This window comes from Cervus canadensis, chromosome 4 (genome assembly GCF_019320065.1).
Source record: "Cervus canadensis isolate Bull #8, Minnesota chromosome 4, ASM1932006v1, whole genome shotgun sequence".
Taxonomy (NCBI): Eukaryota; Metazoa; Chordata; class Mammalia; order Artiodactyla; family Cervidae; genus Cervus; species Cervus canadensis.
The window spans coordinates 47,353,737-47,371,222 of NC_057389.1; the positions used below are offsets into that span (position 1 = coordinate 47,353,737).

A 17,486-nucleotide genomic window follows, 5' to 3' on the forward strand; every position below is an offset into this window, starting at 1 on the left:
AGGAGATGAGGTGCTACCCCTCTGATGCCTGGGTTTAAAAGGCCAGGGTGCATCACTGGGGAGGCAGGGCTTTCCTGATTCACTCAAAGCTTCAGCCCAAACGACCAGGTAGTGGCGGCACCCAGCAGAGGGCACAAGGCCCGGACCTTACCACCCATAGCGCTGTGACACTGGGCAGGCTATGGCACCTGTTTCCCACAACCTGTAACCTGGAGATAAACAGGGACTGGGAGGATGAAGTGAGATGGTCCTCATGAAGACACAGTGACGCTTGGGGCACCCTGGCATCACCACTGCCCTCAAATGGGGGCTGGGACCTACTAGGGCTTTGCTTTTTGACAGGAGTTTGCCCAGCTTGGCAGAAGGGGTTGACCGAGCCCTGCCACTCACCCACTGGGCTGGCTGGGATGGGACACCTCCTCTCCTGTTGGGATGAGCAGCGCAGATGCCTATGGGGCCCATCCTTCAAGGGGTGACCCAAGGTCCCGGCCAGCCAGGACACTTCTGTTACCACTTGGAAGCTGAGCTCCCATTTCCAGGAGCCCACTTCAGATCACCAGCATGATGACTGCCAGAGGCAGCTTGGCTGGCCCTCCAAGGGGCCATGGGGGTCTTTGACCTCCTTTTACAGGGCCCTGGCCTCCTGGCTGCAGAGAAGGATAGGAGGAGGACACGAGCCTCTTGAGGGATTCCTGGCGCCCTGCCCAGTGAGGCCTGGCTCCTGACTACAGGCCTTCGAGGAGCCCAGGGTAGGGCTGGCTGAGGATGTCAGAGGAGGGGCTCCTCCCCTGCCTAGGGGGCAGCCAGCTGAGGGGGTAGGGCGGTTGGGGTCAGAATTAGTGCTCTGGGGCCTCTTGATGCTCCTGGATGAGGTCCCACTGCAGCATATGATTCACATAAGCCAGGAACTTGAGTCCAGTTTCCCTAGAGGGTTGGGGTGGGGCTGTCTCTGGGGACCTATAGACTAGCTCCCTCCCTCCTCCCTTGACACACCAGTCCTCCTTCATCCCATAGGAGAGGGAAACAGAAGCCCAGACCTTAGGAGCACAGAGGCTTGTTTGGAGGCAGAAGGCAGGTTGCAGCACCCCCAGGTCTAGGGTCAGAGTGGGCCTGGGCGCTAGGGCCAGAGCTCCCTGCAGACCCAACCTTCTGGAAGACCAGGCCCCGGGGTGCGTGGGGCAGCGGGGGGAGGAAGGGGTGAATTCCAGGAGATAGAGAAGGAGGATGCCTCCTCTAGCCCTTGACATTCTCCGGGCTTTGAATCCCAGTCCCAGGAGAGGTTAGTTAGGGAGGCAGAATTACCCTGCAGCCTGTGTAATCACTGGGCTGTACAGAGAGAGCCTGGGAAGGAGATTTTGCTTGAGAGGGGGAGGGAGGCTGGAGAGAACAGGCAACCCAGTCTTTTCTCTCTAGAAACAGAGATCTGAAATTGACTCAAGGGTGGTGTTGGAGCTGGGGGAAGGACTGCAGGGGCCAGCAAGATTGCCCGAGGAAGAGGGGAGAGCTGGCTCTGGAGCCCCCATGGCTTTGTATTATGAAGAAGGCTCAGGCTGGGCTGAGCAGTGGGGGACACTGGAGACCAGAGGCAGCTCCCTGTTCCGGGGTGGGGTGGAGCGGGGAAGCCCAGGGTCCTGGGTGCTTAGGTTCCTTTGCTCTTGGACACAAGCTCTGACATCTGCAGGATGCGTTTCTCAATCCCACTCTCTTCCAGGTGGGGCTTTTAGGAGGATCCTCAGTGTAATACTGGAGAAGAGAAAGTACCTGTGCAATGAGGCGCTACCCCCCGCAAAGACAGGACTGTGCTTTTATTTCGCTTCTGACAACCTGTCACCTTCATAGCGCTTTGGGGCCAGTGTGGCACTTCTCTACCCACGAGCTCATCTCTGAGGGAGGGAGAGAACTTACTCGCCCATCTTACAGATGAGTAGACTGAGGCTTGAGAAGGTGAAATGATCTGGCTCAGGGGACTGGTAGCAGTACTCAAGCTTGCGTGTAGGTCCTCAGCACCGTGCATATGGAGAGAAGATTAATTAGGGGGACCCCTCGTGCCCTTCCTGGGGAACACTTGCAGGGAAGAAGGGTGTGCCCTTGCGGGTGAGGGAACTCTGAACCGTCGCTTATTTTCCCATCATGATTCCGCCTCTAATTGACTGCGCCAGATTCCTTGTCCTTGGTGTACCTCAGCTTTACCATCTGTGAATTGGGGATCAGAGCACTTCTGCAGATGCTGGAAGGCACCATTAGAGTTGCTACCCTCTTTAGCCTCTGTCTGTGAAAGGCACCTGTGGGAAATTTCAGGCTTCCCGAACACCAGAGCTGGGAGGACCATAGACATTGTCTCCTCACAGTATCAATGGTGGAGCCAATGCCCAGAGAGACGCAGTTTCCCCAAGGCCGCAGGAAGAGCCTGTGGCAATGGTAGCCAGGGTAAGGGGCCAGGTGATGTTCAGGGGCCAGCAGCTAAGGGTGCGAAGTTGGGGAGCAAGTGGGACAAGGGAAGGGGACAGCCTCCCCCCACTCTTCCTCCAAGCCACCAGAGCGGAAGGCACGCACATGTTCTGGTGCTTGCCGCAGCCCTCCGCCCCCACGCGGCCGCCCCCACACAGGCTGAGACACTGACACTGCCGAGCCGCTCCCGCCTGCCCGCCTCCCTGCACAGGCACGCGGTGACTGCTGCCAGCATCCCTGCAGTCTGCGGCCCCGGCCCTCCCAGAGGGCGAGGGCACAGCCTTGGAACAGGGCGCAGTGCCTGCATCCTGTTGCTAGAGCACGCGTGCACACACACACACGGGTGCATATGGATGTGTGTGTGCAGACACACTGGCCCCAACAGGGCATCAAGCAAGAGCCTTACCTCCCAGTGGGGGGAGAGCAAGATGATGCTGGGTAGGCTTCTGGGTTGTCCCCCTGCCGCCACCGTCTCTCCCTCACTCTCCCTCGCTCTCGCTCCCTTGCTCTTGCCTTCTTTCTCTCTCTGCTCTTCCCTGTATCTCTCTGGTCCCTGTTTTTCTCTCTCCGTCCCTCTTTTGTGTGCTGGTCCCTTGGCCACAGTCCACCCCTCCTACACACACATTGGTGTGTTGCGGTCTCTTCTGAGCCTCTCTGTGGTGTGGTAGGAAGCTTGCCCACCTGGCGCAATCTCTGCCCCACCACCCGGCATGTCACAGGCTGCTGAGGCCCAGCCCAGGCACTAGACCTAGGTGCCCTTGGGGGCTTGGCTGCCCACCAAGATGTCAGGTGGGGCTGTGAGGCTGGTGGGACCTTCTGTGCTAGAAAACACTGATGGCCTTGATGTCTCGGCATCACATAAAAGGAGGAACAAGTCTGTGACTCTTGCATCCACTCAACAAGTATTTCCTGAGCACAGACTCTGTTCCTGGCCCTGGGCTGAGCCCAGCAGGTACCACGTGCCAGACTTATGTCATCTCTGCCCATTTGGGGCTCATGGTCTAGTGGAAATCTGACATTAACTAAATCACTTCAGATATTGTTATTTAAATGCAACTGGTTAACGGCTATGAGCCTTTAACACAGGCTTATAGACCTCAACTGGTTGGGGTGAGGGAGGAATCAGGGAAGGCTCCCCTGAGGCAGTGACATTGGGGAGTGAAAGCTGAGTAAGAGCTGGTAAGAGGGAAGAGGGTGGAAGAGTGTTTCTCAGAGTGGGAACAGCACAGGCAAAGTCTCTGAGGTGTGTATTTTGATGGAGCATGTCAGCTCCAGGGTGGTCTTACTCTTCTTAGGCATGCTCTGTTGCTTTCAACTTTTTTTTTTTTGGCGGCACCATGGGGCATGCAGGATCTTAGTTCCCTGACCAGGGATTGAACTTGTGCTCCCTGAAGTGGAAGCACGGAGTCTTGGCCACTGGACCACCAAGGAAGTCCTAGCCTTCAGCTTTTGGATACCTAGGGGCTAGAAGGAATATTAAAAACCTGTAGCATGTCTAGAAGGGGTGGGAGGTGGGCTGGGTGGCCAGTCTGGAAGCCAAATCAGGTGAGAGAGGGCCAAGAAGCTGGGGATTCTAGCAAGGAAAAGAGACCCCTCAGGGGTATGTTCTCTCCCCTTAACCCTGCAGGGACATCTTGGGCCCCAGAGATGAGAAAAGACTGCTCTGTATGGCTCTGGAGGGCAGAGCAGGGCCGCATGTCTAGAGTAACAGGGAGGTAGATTTCAGCTCAACCTAAAGCACTTCCTCATTGTCAGAGCTGACCCTCTACCCCCAGATGAACAAGGCCTTGGGAAATACTGAGCCCTGTTCCAGCAGAGATACACATGTGGAAGCCCTCTTCTCACTGCTGTGTCTCATTATCCTCCTTGCCTGCATCTCTGTCCTTGTCTGGTAAGATGCTTTGCTACAAGCACAAAGTAGGAGATGGTTTAGGGGTCAGAATAGCCTCAACTGCATATGAATATCGGAATGAAGAGTGCTCCCTTGTCTTAGGGATGGGGAAATAAGGTCCAGAGAGGGTCAGGGGCTTGCCTGAGGTCACACAGGTCAGTGACACATACGATCTGGGCCCTTCAGCCTCCTTCCATTTCAATTCTTGGCTTTTCACCCCTTGGAGCATTTCTCTCTGAAAGTCTTTGGGGTGTACATGTGATTGGAGCCAGGCCAGGAGGCTCCCTGAGGCTGGGAGAAAGCAGCCCCTCACCATTTTCCCCTGTTTTGCCTGCTATGATCCTGTCAACAAGCTCTGTGGATAGATATTCTTTAATTTTCCTTTTTGTAACCCATTCAAGAAAACCTAGGCACAGCCCAAACAAGGAACATGTTGGAACTTCTGTTGGTTCAATGTTCCCTGCAGCAAACAGACTCTTCTGGTTCTCAGGCCTTCTGTGTCCCCAGCAAGACTTCTGCTGGGTTGGCGTGGGGCAGGCCTGGGAGTGCGGGACAGCTCGAAGACACTGCGTGCTTGCAGCATCTTTTGGAGTCTGGAAGTGGGCGGCAGCAGCTGGGGTGGAGAGGAGGAGGGATGTGTGGTTTCAGGAAAAGGTCCTAGGATTTTCTGGCTCTCAAATGCTAGTTTGTGGAGTTTGGGGAAAAGCTGCTATGCTGAGCTGGGGAGAAGAGAGAGAAAACCAAGCAAAGGGGATTCTGCGCCCGCAGCCCCTGTCACCTCTGCTGTTTGCCATCTGGGGACCTGCATAGCTGTGTTTGTTTGTTATTAAGAAAGGATACTATTGCTTAAAAAGAAAAAGAGAGAGAAGGCTTACAAATGATCAACAGTTGATTTCACAGATGGATAAACTGAAGCCCCCACAAAGCGAAGGGATTTGCTTAACGTATATAGAGGTGGATGTTATGGAAACAGGGGCTTCCCAGGTGTCTCTAATGGTAAAGAACCCAACCTGCCAATGCAGGGTTGGGAAGACCCCCTGGAGGAGTGCATAGCAACCCACTCCAGTATTCTTGCCTGGAGAATCCCATGGACAGAGGAGCCATTGAGGTCCATAGGGTCACCAAGAGTCGGACATGACTGAAGTGACTTAGCACACGCACACACACATTATGCAAACAGGATGTTCCTTTCATTTCTGAACAAATCTGATCCCAGTTTTTTAACTGTTTGAGGAATCTAGAAGCCCTCAGAGACTCTCACATGAGCCACAGTCACCCCCCAAAACACACACTCATTCCAGCTCACAGGATGTTGTATATCATTTCCCACAAATCCCCCACCCTAATACCCATCTGTGGACCCCAATTTAGGGGAGTCTGAGAGTTTAGGTTATTGGAAAGAGCAAAGGGTGATGATTCAGGACTCCTGGGTTCAAGGTCTTGGCGTCAGTTTCTTTAACTGTAGAATGGGGAGAGAGTAGACCTCAATGGCAAGATACTTCTGCAGTGTCTGCTGCAGCCACTTGTGGCCCACACTTTGGCCCCTCAGTTGGGGCTGCTCCAGTGACCAACTCCAGCTCTGCGCCTTCCCCCAGACATTTAAGCCCCATCTGCTCTGGGGTCCATGCCCCCAGGCCTTGCTCTGTGCCAAGTGATCAGACCAGCTAACCTGGACTGTGAGCTACTGCCCACCAAGAAGTATTACAAGCTAATCCTCTCACAAGTAACGGGTCTGTCTACCTTTGAGCAGAAACTTTCTGAAATCACCCCAGCTCATCTCAGAGAAGTAGAATGCTTAGGCATATTAACCCGGAATGGTGAGATTTGGAGGGAGAAAACTGGACTTTGATTAAGAAGTGCCGATCACATAGTATTTCTAGTGAGTAGCTAGAAATTTGGGACTAGAATTCTGGAGAGAGGAGTGGCTGTAAATAAGCAGATTTCGATCTTGGGTGATGGTCAGTGGCTTTCCTCATTTTGCAGGAGGTGGGAGTGGAGGTGGCGGTGGTGGTCAGAGAATCCCTTGTGAAGCCAATGAAAACTATGCGTCCTATGCACAGAACAATGCACAGACACAGAATAATTCAGTTACAATTTTAGGGATGTTCATGAATGCCCAGAGCCTCCCCAGAGGTCCCAGCTTAATGGTCCTGGGCAGAAGGGATGGCGGGGGAAGAGGTAAGGATGAGTGGAGAGAACAAGGAGTAGTGATGTTCAGAGGGGGATGGGAGGGGGATGAAGAAGTGAAAGTAAGTTGGGGGGGGGGTGTGCCAAGGAGAGTGTGGTGACCCAGAAGTGAGTGGGAAGATGGGTCTCAAACTGGGTAGCCACTGAGGCCAAATGTCACCTGTCGTGGGGCAGGCTAGGCAGATCAGGCCCACTGGGGACTGCAGGGGCGAGGGTGGGGGGCACTGGGTGGGTGGGCCTGGCACAACTTTTCTTCCAGAAAGCCGGGGGTGGGAACCAGACTGTGGTGGGTTCATGAAGCGTGGGAGGTGGAAAGAGGAGGCGGCGAACGTCGGACACTTGCTCTGGAAGCTTGGCAGCAGATAAGGAAGGAGGAAGTGTCCAAGGCTTGTGGGTCGAGAGAAAGGCTCCTGGTTTTTCAGCTTTTCAAGTTTGGGGGAAGGATGGTTGTTTATTTTTCCAGAATGAGGGAGTCCTGGTGTGTCTGAGGAAGCAGCCAGTGAAAGGAAGACCCTAGAGACTGGCGAGACTCCTGACGGTCAGACCCCCGAGGAGTACAGAGTGGCTCCAGGACTTTGCCCCCATAAGCCATGTCCGTCCCCATCCGCTGATACCCACAGGCATGCCCTGGGCTCCGGGAGGATCTGGAGTGAAGGTGGGGAAGTTGCCTTGAGGGCAAGTTGGCGGTAACTGATCTTGGGTCTCAGGGACCTTCTCCCGTCCCTGTGTAGCAGATACTTTTCACAGATGGCCCAGGAGGAAGTGGGGCTGCGGCTCCTCATGTCCATCTTTCAAGTGGAAGGATAAGCAAGCTGATAGCCAAATTGAGTGAGGACCCCAGGTGTTTGGAATTACTGCCAGTCAGCATTTTGGGGTATTTTGGGCCAGAGAGGGTGATGAGCCTCCTGTGGGCAGGTAGCCAGCAACTCCCAGGACACCGTGCCTGCCAGGCAGCCGGAAAAGCAATTTCCCAGTGTAAATCTTGCTTTTCACGGCCCATTAGCACGTTCCCACATTTTCAGCCACGATGGACCCACTATCAGTGTACCCTCGCCCTTCCTGTCTGTCTGTTGAACCAGGTGCTGCCTCCCTGCCTGCTTACACCCAAGGGCAAGTTGCTGGGGCCTGGGGAAGTACCCCATCCCCTCACGATGGTCCCCACACACCTCCTTCCCTGGCTTGCTTTTTCCCTGAGCTTGGCAAACAAGGTCCATTTTGCTTCTGATGATGCCAGCTGTTCTCATCACTTTGGAGATAATGATGCCTATAAAAGGAGTTGTTTCCTGAGCATTTACTACACTCCAAGGATTGGGCTAAACCCACTGCATACCTTAGTCTCATATTGAATCCTTGAAACAACTGCTCAGGGTGGGTACTAGTCCTTACCTACATTTTACAGGGGAGGAAAATAGTCTTACCGAGGTTAAATAAATTGCTAGTAAGTGCCTGGACCACAATTTGCACTCTGGTTGGTTTGGTTCAGGACTGCCAGTTCTTATCCACATAGAACTTCACTATCCAACCTGGTGGTCACTAGCCACTTATAATGATTGAAATAAAATAAAATTAAAAATTCATTTCTTCAGTCCTACTAGCCACATTTCAAGCGCTCTATAGCCACAGGAGGCTAGCACCTGTCACGATGGACAATATTTCCATCATCATAGAAAGTCCTGTTGGACAGCTCTAGTATAGAATGTTGAAGGTGGAGGGAATCCCCTGGTAGTCTAGTGGTTAGGACTGGGTGCTTTCATTGCCATGGCCTGGGTTCAATCCCTGGTTGGGGAACAAGGTCCTGCGAGCCGTGCTGCACAGCCAAAAAAATGAAGAATATTGAAGGTGGAAAGGCCTCTATACTTGTTAGCCTCATGACCACACCAGTCCCCACGATGTGGATGAAGAAACCCGTGAGGCCCATACTGGGGCAGACCCCTTCCCAAGAGCTCCCAGTAGGACTGAAATCTGAGATTTTATCCCTCCAGTGTCTGTCTATTTCACACATACGCCTCTCTGCCCACATTCTGTGACCTTCTCCTAACACGTGTACATACACAGGGAGACGGCACGTGTCACACCCAGAACCTCTTGGCATCACATACACGAGGGCATTGACAATCTGCTGACACACACATGTGGACAGACATGTGCCCCTGAACTCTTTGTACCCAGGATCCACCCGAGGACATCCCCCACCTGCCAGGGCCCTCCCATGCAGGCTCCATCCCTTCCTCCCTGGACCCCTGGTCACTCTCTCCCACTCTGCCCTCCCCATCCTGGCCTCCTCCCCTTTTCGGCCCTGTCCTGTTTCCAGGCTTCTGCCCACCCACCCACTGGCCACCTGCTCAACTCAGGGCTGTGGGAGGAGTGGGCTGGCTCTTCCTTTTGCCAAAGCTGCTGGGCTGTGGCCACTTGCTCCCACAGGACGAGAATGCAGAAATATGCCTTTTTTTAAACAAAAGATTAAAAAGAGAGGAAGTTAGGGCTGCGAGCTTGCTGCCCACACTCTCATTTTTGCTACAGATTCTCCTCTGCGCCCCCTTCCCTGATCCCCAGCACCAGAACTGGCAGGGAGGAGCCTTTCCACTCGTGGATGGAGACCTGAAGCCTCATAGGTAGAAAACAGGCTCCTTGGCCCAGACCATTTCCTCCCCCTGTTCAGTGATCAATGCGCCCTGGCATTGTGCCCAGTGTTTTGCGTGTGTTGCCTCACTTAATCTCCCCAAAACACCCAGGACAGAGGTATTATTATTGCCCCCATTTTAAAGGAGGAAACAGAGTTGAAGTGCCAAGTTCAGTATCACACAGCTGGGGGTCAGTCACGATCAGATCACAGGGCTTTGTGAGCCCAGAGCCCCTGCTTTTGAGGGTCACACCGTCTTACCTTTGGTGGAGTCAGGAGAACAAGGACAGGTGACCTGGAATCTTGTCACATCCTCGGGAGGAATATGCCTGCTCCCTCGAGGCTTCAGTTTCACATCCTGAAAAAATGGAGGATCGTAATTGCAACTTTGCAGGGGTTGTTGTGAGGGCCGAGGAGCTTAGTGGTGAAGGTGCATCGGAAGGGAGGATACCTTCTGGGGATGCGTGAGTCTGGTGTTCTCTGAATCGGTTTTGATAAACTCCTCCCTCTATGTGCGTGTGTGCTCTGTTGTGTCCAGCTCTTTGAAACCCAGTGGAGTGCAGCCCATCAGGCTTCTCTGTCAATGGGATTCATCAGGCAAGAATACTGGAGTGGGTTGCCATTTCCTCCTCCAGGGGATCTTCTTAACCCAGGGATCGAACCTGCGTCTTTGGCATCTCCTGCTTTGGCAGGCGGATTCTTTGCCACAGAGCCACCTGGGTTAGAACCTGGGATTTACACAGAAGCTTGACACTGTGTTGTGAGGAGGAAGTCCAGCAAGCATGACTTCTCTTACTGTATAGACATGGCTCTTGAGTCCTCAGTTCCTGGGTTAGAGCCTAGGTTCGTGGAGCCTGTTAAGCCTCTGCACAGAGCCCCGCACAAGTGCTAGATGCTGGTGAATGAGACAAACCCTCCTTTCCTGCCCCTTCGCTCCCTGGAATCCTCAGAATCTTTCCCAGAAGGGGCCACTGGAAACACGCTCTCTCCTCTGGGGCTTCTGAGAATCACGGCCTCCCACTGGGCAGGAACCTGAACGTCCTGGTCTGAGTAGGGTGGGCACCCTCCTCAAGTACCTGGTCCTGTTTCTGACACCCCAGACTGAAACCCTCTCCCTGTCTAAGTTCAGTCCCTCTCACTTAAATCTACCTCCTGTTCCTATAGTAACATTTCTGGAGGCCCTGTTGGTCCTTAGGAACTCTGTCTAGAGGATGGATGAGCAGCCGTGGTCCTGGGCTAGGTGGGGAGGTGTGGTGTGCTGTGTCATGGGAGGGTGCCTCTCAGGGAGGGAGACCCGCTGGGCTGGTCCCTCCACGTGGAGGACAGGCAGAGCCACCCAGCCGGATGGCAGTCCGTAGCTGTGCCCGTGAGTTCTGGCCTTCCCCAGCTTTCCTACGAGGTCATATTTCCTGGCCTCTAGCCCACCTTCCAGATCTTTCTTCCTCATCCTTCTCCACAGTTTCCCACCCATTCCCTTCATGCTGCTCAGACACGAAGCCAGTGACAGAACACCCTGGGGCCTGTGAGAACGGGCATCTCTGCCAGCCTGCAGGCTTCCTCGGTGCCTGCCAGCGTCCGCCCCTGCTCCCATCAGCTGCATCTGTGTAGCTGGGACCTGCCTGTGTGTTTAGGAGAGGGAATCAAAGTTTGGAAGATATGGTGGGGCATGGCCGTGTCAGGAACCTGGGTGTGTACACCTGCAAGCGGCAGGCTCACTGGGTGGAGAAGCCCAAAATCTGGGGTGTAAATATCTGAGTTCAAAACACAGCACCGCCTGTAGACAGCTATGTGACCTCGTGCAATCTCCCCTGAGCTTGGGCTCCACCTCAGACTTAAGGAATCAGAATCTGCCTTTTAACAAGATGTCTGGGTAATTCATATGCACATTAAAACTGAAGAAGGCTGCACGGGAGACTTGTTTCTTGCCATTAGCCTGTGGTTAGGGTGGTAATAGAGCTTGGGCAGTGTCTGGCCCCTTGGAGGCCTCCTTTGTGATGTGAAGGAGTTGTGCCAGATGATGTTTGTAGTAAAATGTATCACTTGGCACCTAGATGCCAGATCTAGTCCTCAAACTGGTTTTGTCTGGCAAAATATTACGTTTAAATTTGTTTTGATTTATTTATTTTTAATTGGAGGGTAATTGCTTTACAGTATTGTGTTGGCTTCTGCCATCTATCAACATGAATCAGGCCACAGGTATACCTATGTCCCCTCCATCTTGAACTTCCCACCTCATTCCACCCCTTTAGGTTGTCACAGAGCATTAGATTTGGAAATTTCCTGCATGACACAGGGAGCTAAATTTTTTGGAATAAGATACCAGTATTTAACGGAGAAGGCAATGGCAACCCACTCCAGTACTCTTGCCTGGAAAATCCCATGAATGGAGGAGCCTGGTAGGCTGCAGTCCATGGGGTTGCTAGGAGTCGGACACGACTGAGCGACTTCACTTTCACTTTTCACTTTCATGCATTGGAGAAGGAAATGGCAACCCACTCCAGTATTCTTGCCTGGCAAATCCCAGGGACAGGGGAGCCTGGTGGGCTTCCATCTATGGGGTCACACAGAGTTGGACACGACTGAAGTGACTTAGCAGCAGCAGCAGCAGCAACCAGTATTTAAAATTTGGGAAATGTCACTAAAATATCCAGAAATCTAGTTTTTCTTGAAAAATCAAATAACATGGAAAATGGGCCACGTTCCACATGGCGACAGTGTCTCCTATGAGCCTTGAAACCCACAGCCCTTGCTTCAAGTTCTTCCAGCCACAAATATTTTGAAGATAAAAACCCAGGAGCCTCTAAAAACACATGAAAAAGATGTTCAGCTTCACTCTTGATATAAGAATTCCAAATTAAATCTACATTGAGTCACCGTGCTCCACGTCTCACTAGTAAAGATATAAAATTTGATCACATGTTGTATTGGCAAAGGCAGAAAGAAATGGTCCCCTCACATATTAGCATGAAAGTTGGTACATCTCTAAGATGGATCGTTTCTTGTTATCTTTTAGAAGTACCCAACAACACCTTTGTATTGTTTTGTCACTAAGTCATGTCTGACTCTTTTTCAACCCTATGGACTATAGCCTGCCAGGCTCCTGTCCATGGGATTTCCCAGGCAAGAATACTGGAGTGGCTTGCCATTTCCTTCTCCAGGGGAAAACAACACCTACCCTTGACCAAATAATACCTGTTCTAGAAGTTTATTTGCAGACACTTGTATACATGAAAAGTGAAAGTGAAGTCGCTCAATCGTGTCCAACTCTTTGCAACCCCATGGACTGTAGCCTACCACTCTCCTCCATCCATGGGATTTTCCAGGCAAGAGTACTGGAGTGGGTTGCCATTTCCTTCTCCAGAGAACCTTCCCAACTCAGGGATCGAACCTGGGTCTCCCACACTGTAGGCAGACGCTTTACCATCTGAGCCACCAGGGAAGTCATGGGAAATGTAATTCTAAGGCACACATGTGAGGTTAGGCATTGCAGCACTGTTTGTCATAGCCATAGACTGCAGCTATAGACTGGGACTAACCTAACTGCCTGTCGATAGGGGACTGGCTAGGTAAATTATAGGACAGCCACATGATTAAATGAGAACTCTTTATGTGATAATACAGAAGGAGGATCTCTGAAAAAATTTCTGAAGAAGAGGGTACAGAGCAGCATGCAGGGTCCAGTATTTGCATGGGGAGTGGGGGAAGGTATCTATGGAAAGATGCTCTGGTAACACTGGCCACCTCTGGGCAGGGGACCTTGGAGTCTGGGCTATAGGGATGGGAAGGAGTCACTTAACTATCCACACTTTTGTATCTTTTGAACTTTGAACCATGTCAGTGTGTTAACTACACAAAGAATAAAAAGCTGAAAACTTCCAGGGACCTGCTGCTGCTGGCTGCTAAGTTGCTACAGTTGTGTCTGACTCTCTGCAACCCCATAGACCGCAGCCCACCAGGCTCCCCTGTCCCTGGGATTCTCCAGGCAAGAACACTGGAGTGGATTCACTTTCCAGGGACCTAGATTCTGTGATTCTAACATTGCATGATTTTAGTGCTTTAGAATTTGTCGAGCCTAACTTAATATGACTGGACAAAGCTCATCTCTCACGAGGCCAAGTTCCTAACGATTTACTACTAGTGGTTCCCATGGGTCTCCAGGCCTGCTGTGTCCCCGAGGTGTGCCACTAGCAGCCCCTAGGAGCTCGAGCAGCCCTGAGGGAAGGCTCCCTCCCAGCACAGAGCAGCTGTGGGGTCTCCTGGGAATGCAGCCCTTGGGCCCTTGCTCACCCTCTTTGCTTCTCTGTCCTAGGGGAGCCTTCTCAGTGGTGCGCAGGTGTGTGAAGGTGCTAGCCGGCCAGGAATATGCTGCCAAGATTATCAACACGAAGAAGCTCTCGGCCAGAGGTAGGTGCCATTTCCATGCCTGGCCCGCCCTCCAGGGCTCTCCTCCCTTCAGCCCTCCCTCTATCCCTTGGGTTAGAACCGGGGCCTGGGTCTCTCCTGGGTGATGCTGCTGTCAGAGCTGGGGGCTCTTCTTCCTGTGGGTACTATGAGAATAGACTCCTCCATATTTCTTCCTTAGGGGGTCTAGACTGGATGCCATAGTCTCTCACAGGCCAGGCTCTCTGCCCCTCATCCCCCAACCCAGGTAAAGACTAAGCTGCCAGGTAGGCCTTCCTTCCCTTGCTTTTCTGCCATTCACCTCCATTCTCACTGCCAGACCTCTGCACCTACCTCTCTCTCTGCCTGGATGCTCTTACCTGGATCCTTACAAGACTGGCTCTCTGTCAGCCTTCAGGTCTCAGTTCAATGTCACACCCTTTGAGAGACTTCCCTGACCCCCAGATCTGAGGGTGACCTCCCCATTTTATGTCTCTTGTTACTGTTTACTATCTTTGTAGCTTTCTTCCAATGTGGAGTTATCCCATTTACTGGTTTGGTACCGTGTTTAATGTTCATCTTCTTTTATGACCATGAGCACCAAGAAGGTGGGGATGGGTCTCATTCCCCGTATGTGCCCAGCACGCGGGTCAGTACCGGACATATCTGGGTGCTCAGTCAGCGTCCCATGAACACCAGCTGCACTATGCCTTGACCGCGCCAGTCCACCTTCTGGTTCCTAAATACTCCCTTGGACAGTGGCTTCCCAGCCTGGAATCCCCTGGAGAGCTTCAGACATTCCTCATGCCTGGATCCCACATCCCAAGGTTGTAATTTAATTAGCCGGGGCTGTGACTTGGGTTTTTGGAAATGATCCCCAGGTAATTCTAATTTGGATGTGGTTCTACACCCGCAGCACCAACATCATTAGGAGATTGTTAAGAATGCAGATTCGTAATTCCAGATGTAAGGGATCAGAATCTGCATTTTGACAAGACACCAGTAATTTGTATGGACTTTAAACTTTGGAGTGCCTGCTCCGAAGCTATGTCCTTGCCCTTAGCATGTGGTTAGGGTGGTGATGGTGGTGACCACAGCCAGCATGTTGGGGGAGATTGTCTTCAAAGATCTCCACTCTGAACAGTGGGTCTGAGCTGCCTTAGGGACCCCCAAGGTGTGGGGGGCATTCTGGTGTGTGAGGCAGGTACAGAAGGGGGCTGTGCAATCATGGCTTACGCAGCCTGGAAGGGGGTTGGCAGAGTGTCCAGGTGTTTGTCTGGCATAGCAGCAGCTGTCTGGGCCAGGGCCCAGCAGGTGTGGTTTCACAGAGGCCGGGACAGGATGTTCACATCGGCCCCCACGGGTCTCCCAGCAGGCTCTGTGTGCACGGCGTGCTGCTGCCTTTCATGTCTCTGGCTCAGTGTTGCTGGGAGCCTGGCACTTTCTAGTTACCGAACTACCCCGCAGACAGATCAGCATCCTGCAGGGAAAAGAGGCTGGGGTGGCGGCGGTCCTCTGAAGACTGGGGCCCGCCATGGCACACAGCCTGTGTGAATGCTCGTGTGGAAGGGCGAGCCCTGCGGAAGGTCCAGGGCCAGAGCCTGGGGCGGAGAGCGAGGGCAGACAGGAGGACCAGCAGGAGCACCGCCTCACACCCGGATGCCGGGGCTCGCCTGGCCGCTGCTGTGTGACTAGTGGCTGTCTGGTGCCCGCTCTGTGCCTTATATCACAGTTGGTCAAGGGAGATGTCCCAATCCCTGAGATACAGCAGGGGCAGGGCTAGAGCCATGGCTTGGGGTGACAGGTTGGGTTGCCCCCGTCCCCTGCCGCAGTGAGGGGGAATCAGGAACCAGGGTCCTCCCGGGATGCTGGGGAATTTTGGGTCCGCTCACCACAGTCTCAGAGCCACATCCACACATGCATGAGACAGAAAGAAACATGTGTGGGGTAATGCAAGGAGCATCGCCTCTTTTCTGGAAGGTAACTAAGGATTTGGGGGAGTGTAGACTCTGGTCTGTGCGGTAACTGCCAAGCCCCCTCTCTGGTGATTTGAGAAAGCTCTGACCTCCTGGGAGGAAGGTGCCCAGGCCTAGGTAAGGGTGAGGGGCTGGGGGGAGGGTCTCAGAACCTTCCCAAAGAAGTCTGCAGACTGAGATGCTTTTCTCCCAGTGCGTGGGGAGGGGCAGAGCTTCCTTTAGCAGGTTTCTTTGTTCATCCCTCCTGGGGCCTGTGGTGGGGAGTGTTTTAATGCTGGATGTTTGGCAAGACACTCCAAGCTTCTCCTCCTGGCACTCCTGGGTGACTCTGGCAGTTCCCAGCAGGGGGCCAAGCTCCCCAGGGTGTCCTCCACCCCCCACCCCGGGAGCTATGGCTTCCCCTTTCCCATGGGGCCAGCCTCTTTTATTGAGTGGCTCCCAAACCCGGCAGATGATTTTTGTGTGTATTTTTAAACTACTCTTTTTATATAAAATGCTCGTACTATAAACAATTCCAAAAAGCCATAAAGAAATGAAATGAAAGGTAAAAATGTTTTCCTGTCCCAATCCCTGCCAAATCCCCCTGGGAGCCTTTTGAAAGCTACAGCTGCCCCAGTTCCACCCCTGAGTGGGGGATTCAATAGGTGAGGCCCCAGTTCCTGCCTTTAGAAAGTCCTGTCAGCAGTGACAACAGCCAGTAGATGCTCAGCGCTAACTCCCTGCCAGAGGCTCTGGAAGCTTCCTAGCCACAGGCTCACCAGGCAGACAAACAGAAAGAATTCATCAACATTTTAGGGGATGGTGGGCACATGGACCTGGCTAGTGCTGCCAGAGTTAACTGGCCCCCATCCAGCAACCTCCACAAGCCTCACTGTCCACCTGGGTGCTGAGGGGTCACTTCCTCGGCTCCCTAATGACCAGTCCCAGGACACCAGGTGGGAAGCATGGTATGAGCTCATTCAGCTATCCCTGAGCTTTAGATTTATGCAAGGGAGCTTGCAAGGAGGCAATGAGACGAAGCTTTCTTGTCTTTCTCATCTACTTCCCCACCCCTTCCCCCTTCTTGGTCCTCCAGATTATTTCTCCAACTGCCCAGGATCTGGAGGCTTTTTTGAAGCCCTGTGGAGGGAGGGGACGTTTCCTGTTCTGAGACTAGAGGTCTATTTTCTGCCCTGGCTCCTGTGCCTCTAGCCAGAACCCCGCTGCCCACATACCTGCTGGAGCCCACTCACTCTGCTGGCAGAGCCCTCAGGCTTCCCCAGGTTCTGCTCTGCCCCGTCATGCCCTGCTGGTCCTGTCTGGCCCCAGGAACCTCTCCCTCTCCCCAGAGTTTCCACCCACCCACTGCCTGCCGAGCTCTGGGCAGAGCTGGCCCCCTTAACCCCAACACCCTGGAAGTCTGCCCCCAGGGAGGGAGGGAGAAAATTCACAAAGCATCTGTCACAATGAGTATTGGGAGCAAGGCTTCCTGGTGCCCAAGCAGGAGGCTGCAGACTAGCTTCTCTCAGATCTCTCACCATCATGGGATTTCACTGAACTGGATGGATTGATTTCTCAATTATGAAAATGGGAGGCAATACAGTACAGTAATTATGAACACAGTTTGAAATCCCAGCTCTGCTACTTCTTGGGTATGGGAAAAGCTGCTTATGACTCTGGGTCCTGGGAACATGGCAGAGACCGACAGTCAAGTCTTGCTGTCATCACACCTGTTTTCTAGGGAGGAAGACTGAAAAGAGCATTAAACACACAAGTAAGCTGGGTATTTTCAAGTAGTGATGAGTGTTAACAAAGAAAATAAGACAGGGTGATGGGGGTGTGATGGGGCTGGAGGAAAAGGCAGCTGGGGAAGCTAAGGAGGTGACATGGTGCTGGGACCTGCTTGAGGAGAAGGAGGCAGCCATGAGAAGACCCAGGAGAAGAGTATTTCAGGCAGAGGGCACAGCAGGTGCAAAGGCCCTGAGGTGGGAAGCGGTTTGCAGTG

The 17,486-nt window shown here is 53.0% G+C and overlaps 1 protein-coding gene across 2 annotated transcripts in view; it reads left to right on the top strand.

Moving 5' to 3' along the window:
* Positions 1-17,486, top strand: part of CAMK2A (calcium/calmodulin dependent protein kinase II alpha) — a 64,257-nt gene that overhangs the window by 2,623 nt on the left and 44,148 nt on the right. For both annotated transcript variants that reach the window (XM_043464972.1, XM_043464973.1), the window contains exon 2: positions 13,456-13,550. In XM_043464972.1, coding sequence (XP_043320907.1) covers positions 13,456-13,550 — 95 coding nt within the window. The remainder of the gene's footprint in view (positions 1-13,455; positions 13,551-17,486) is intronic.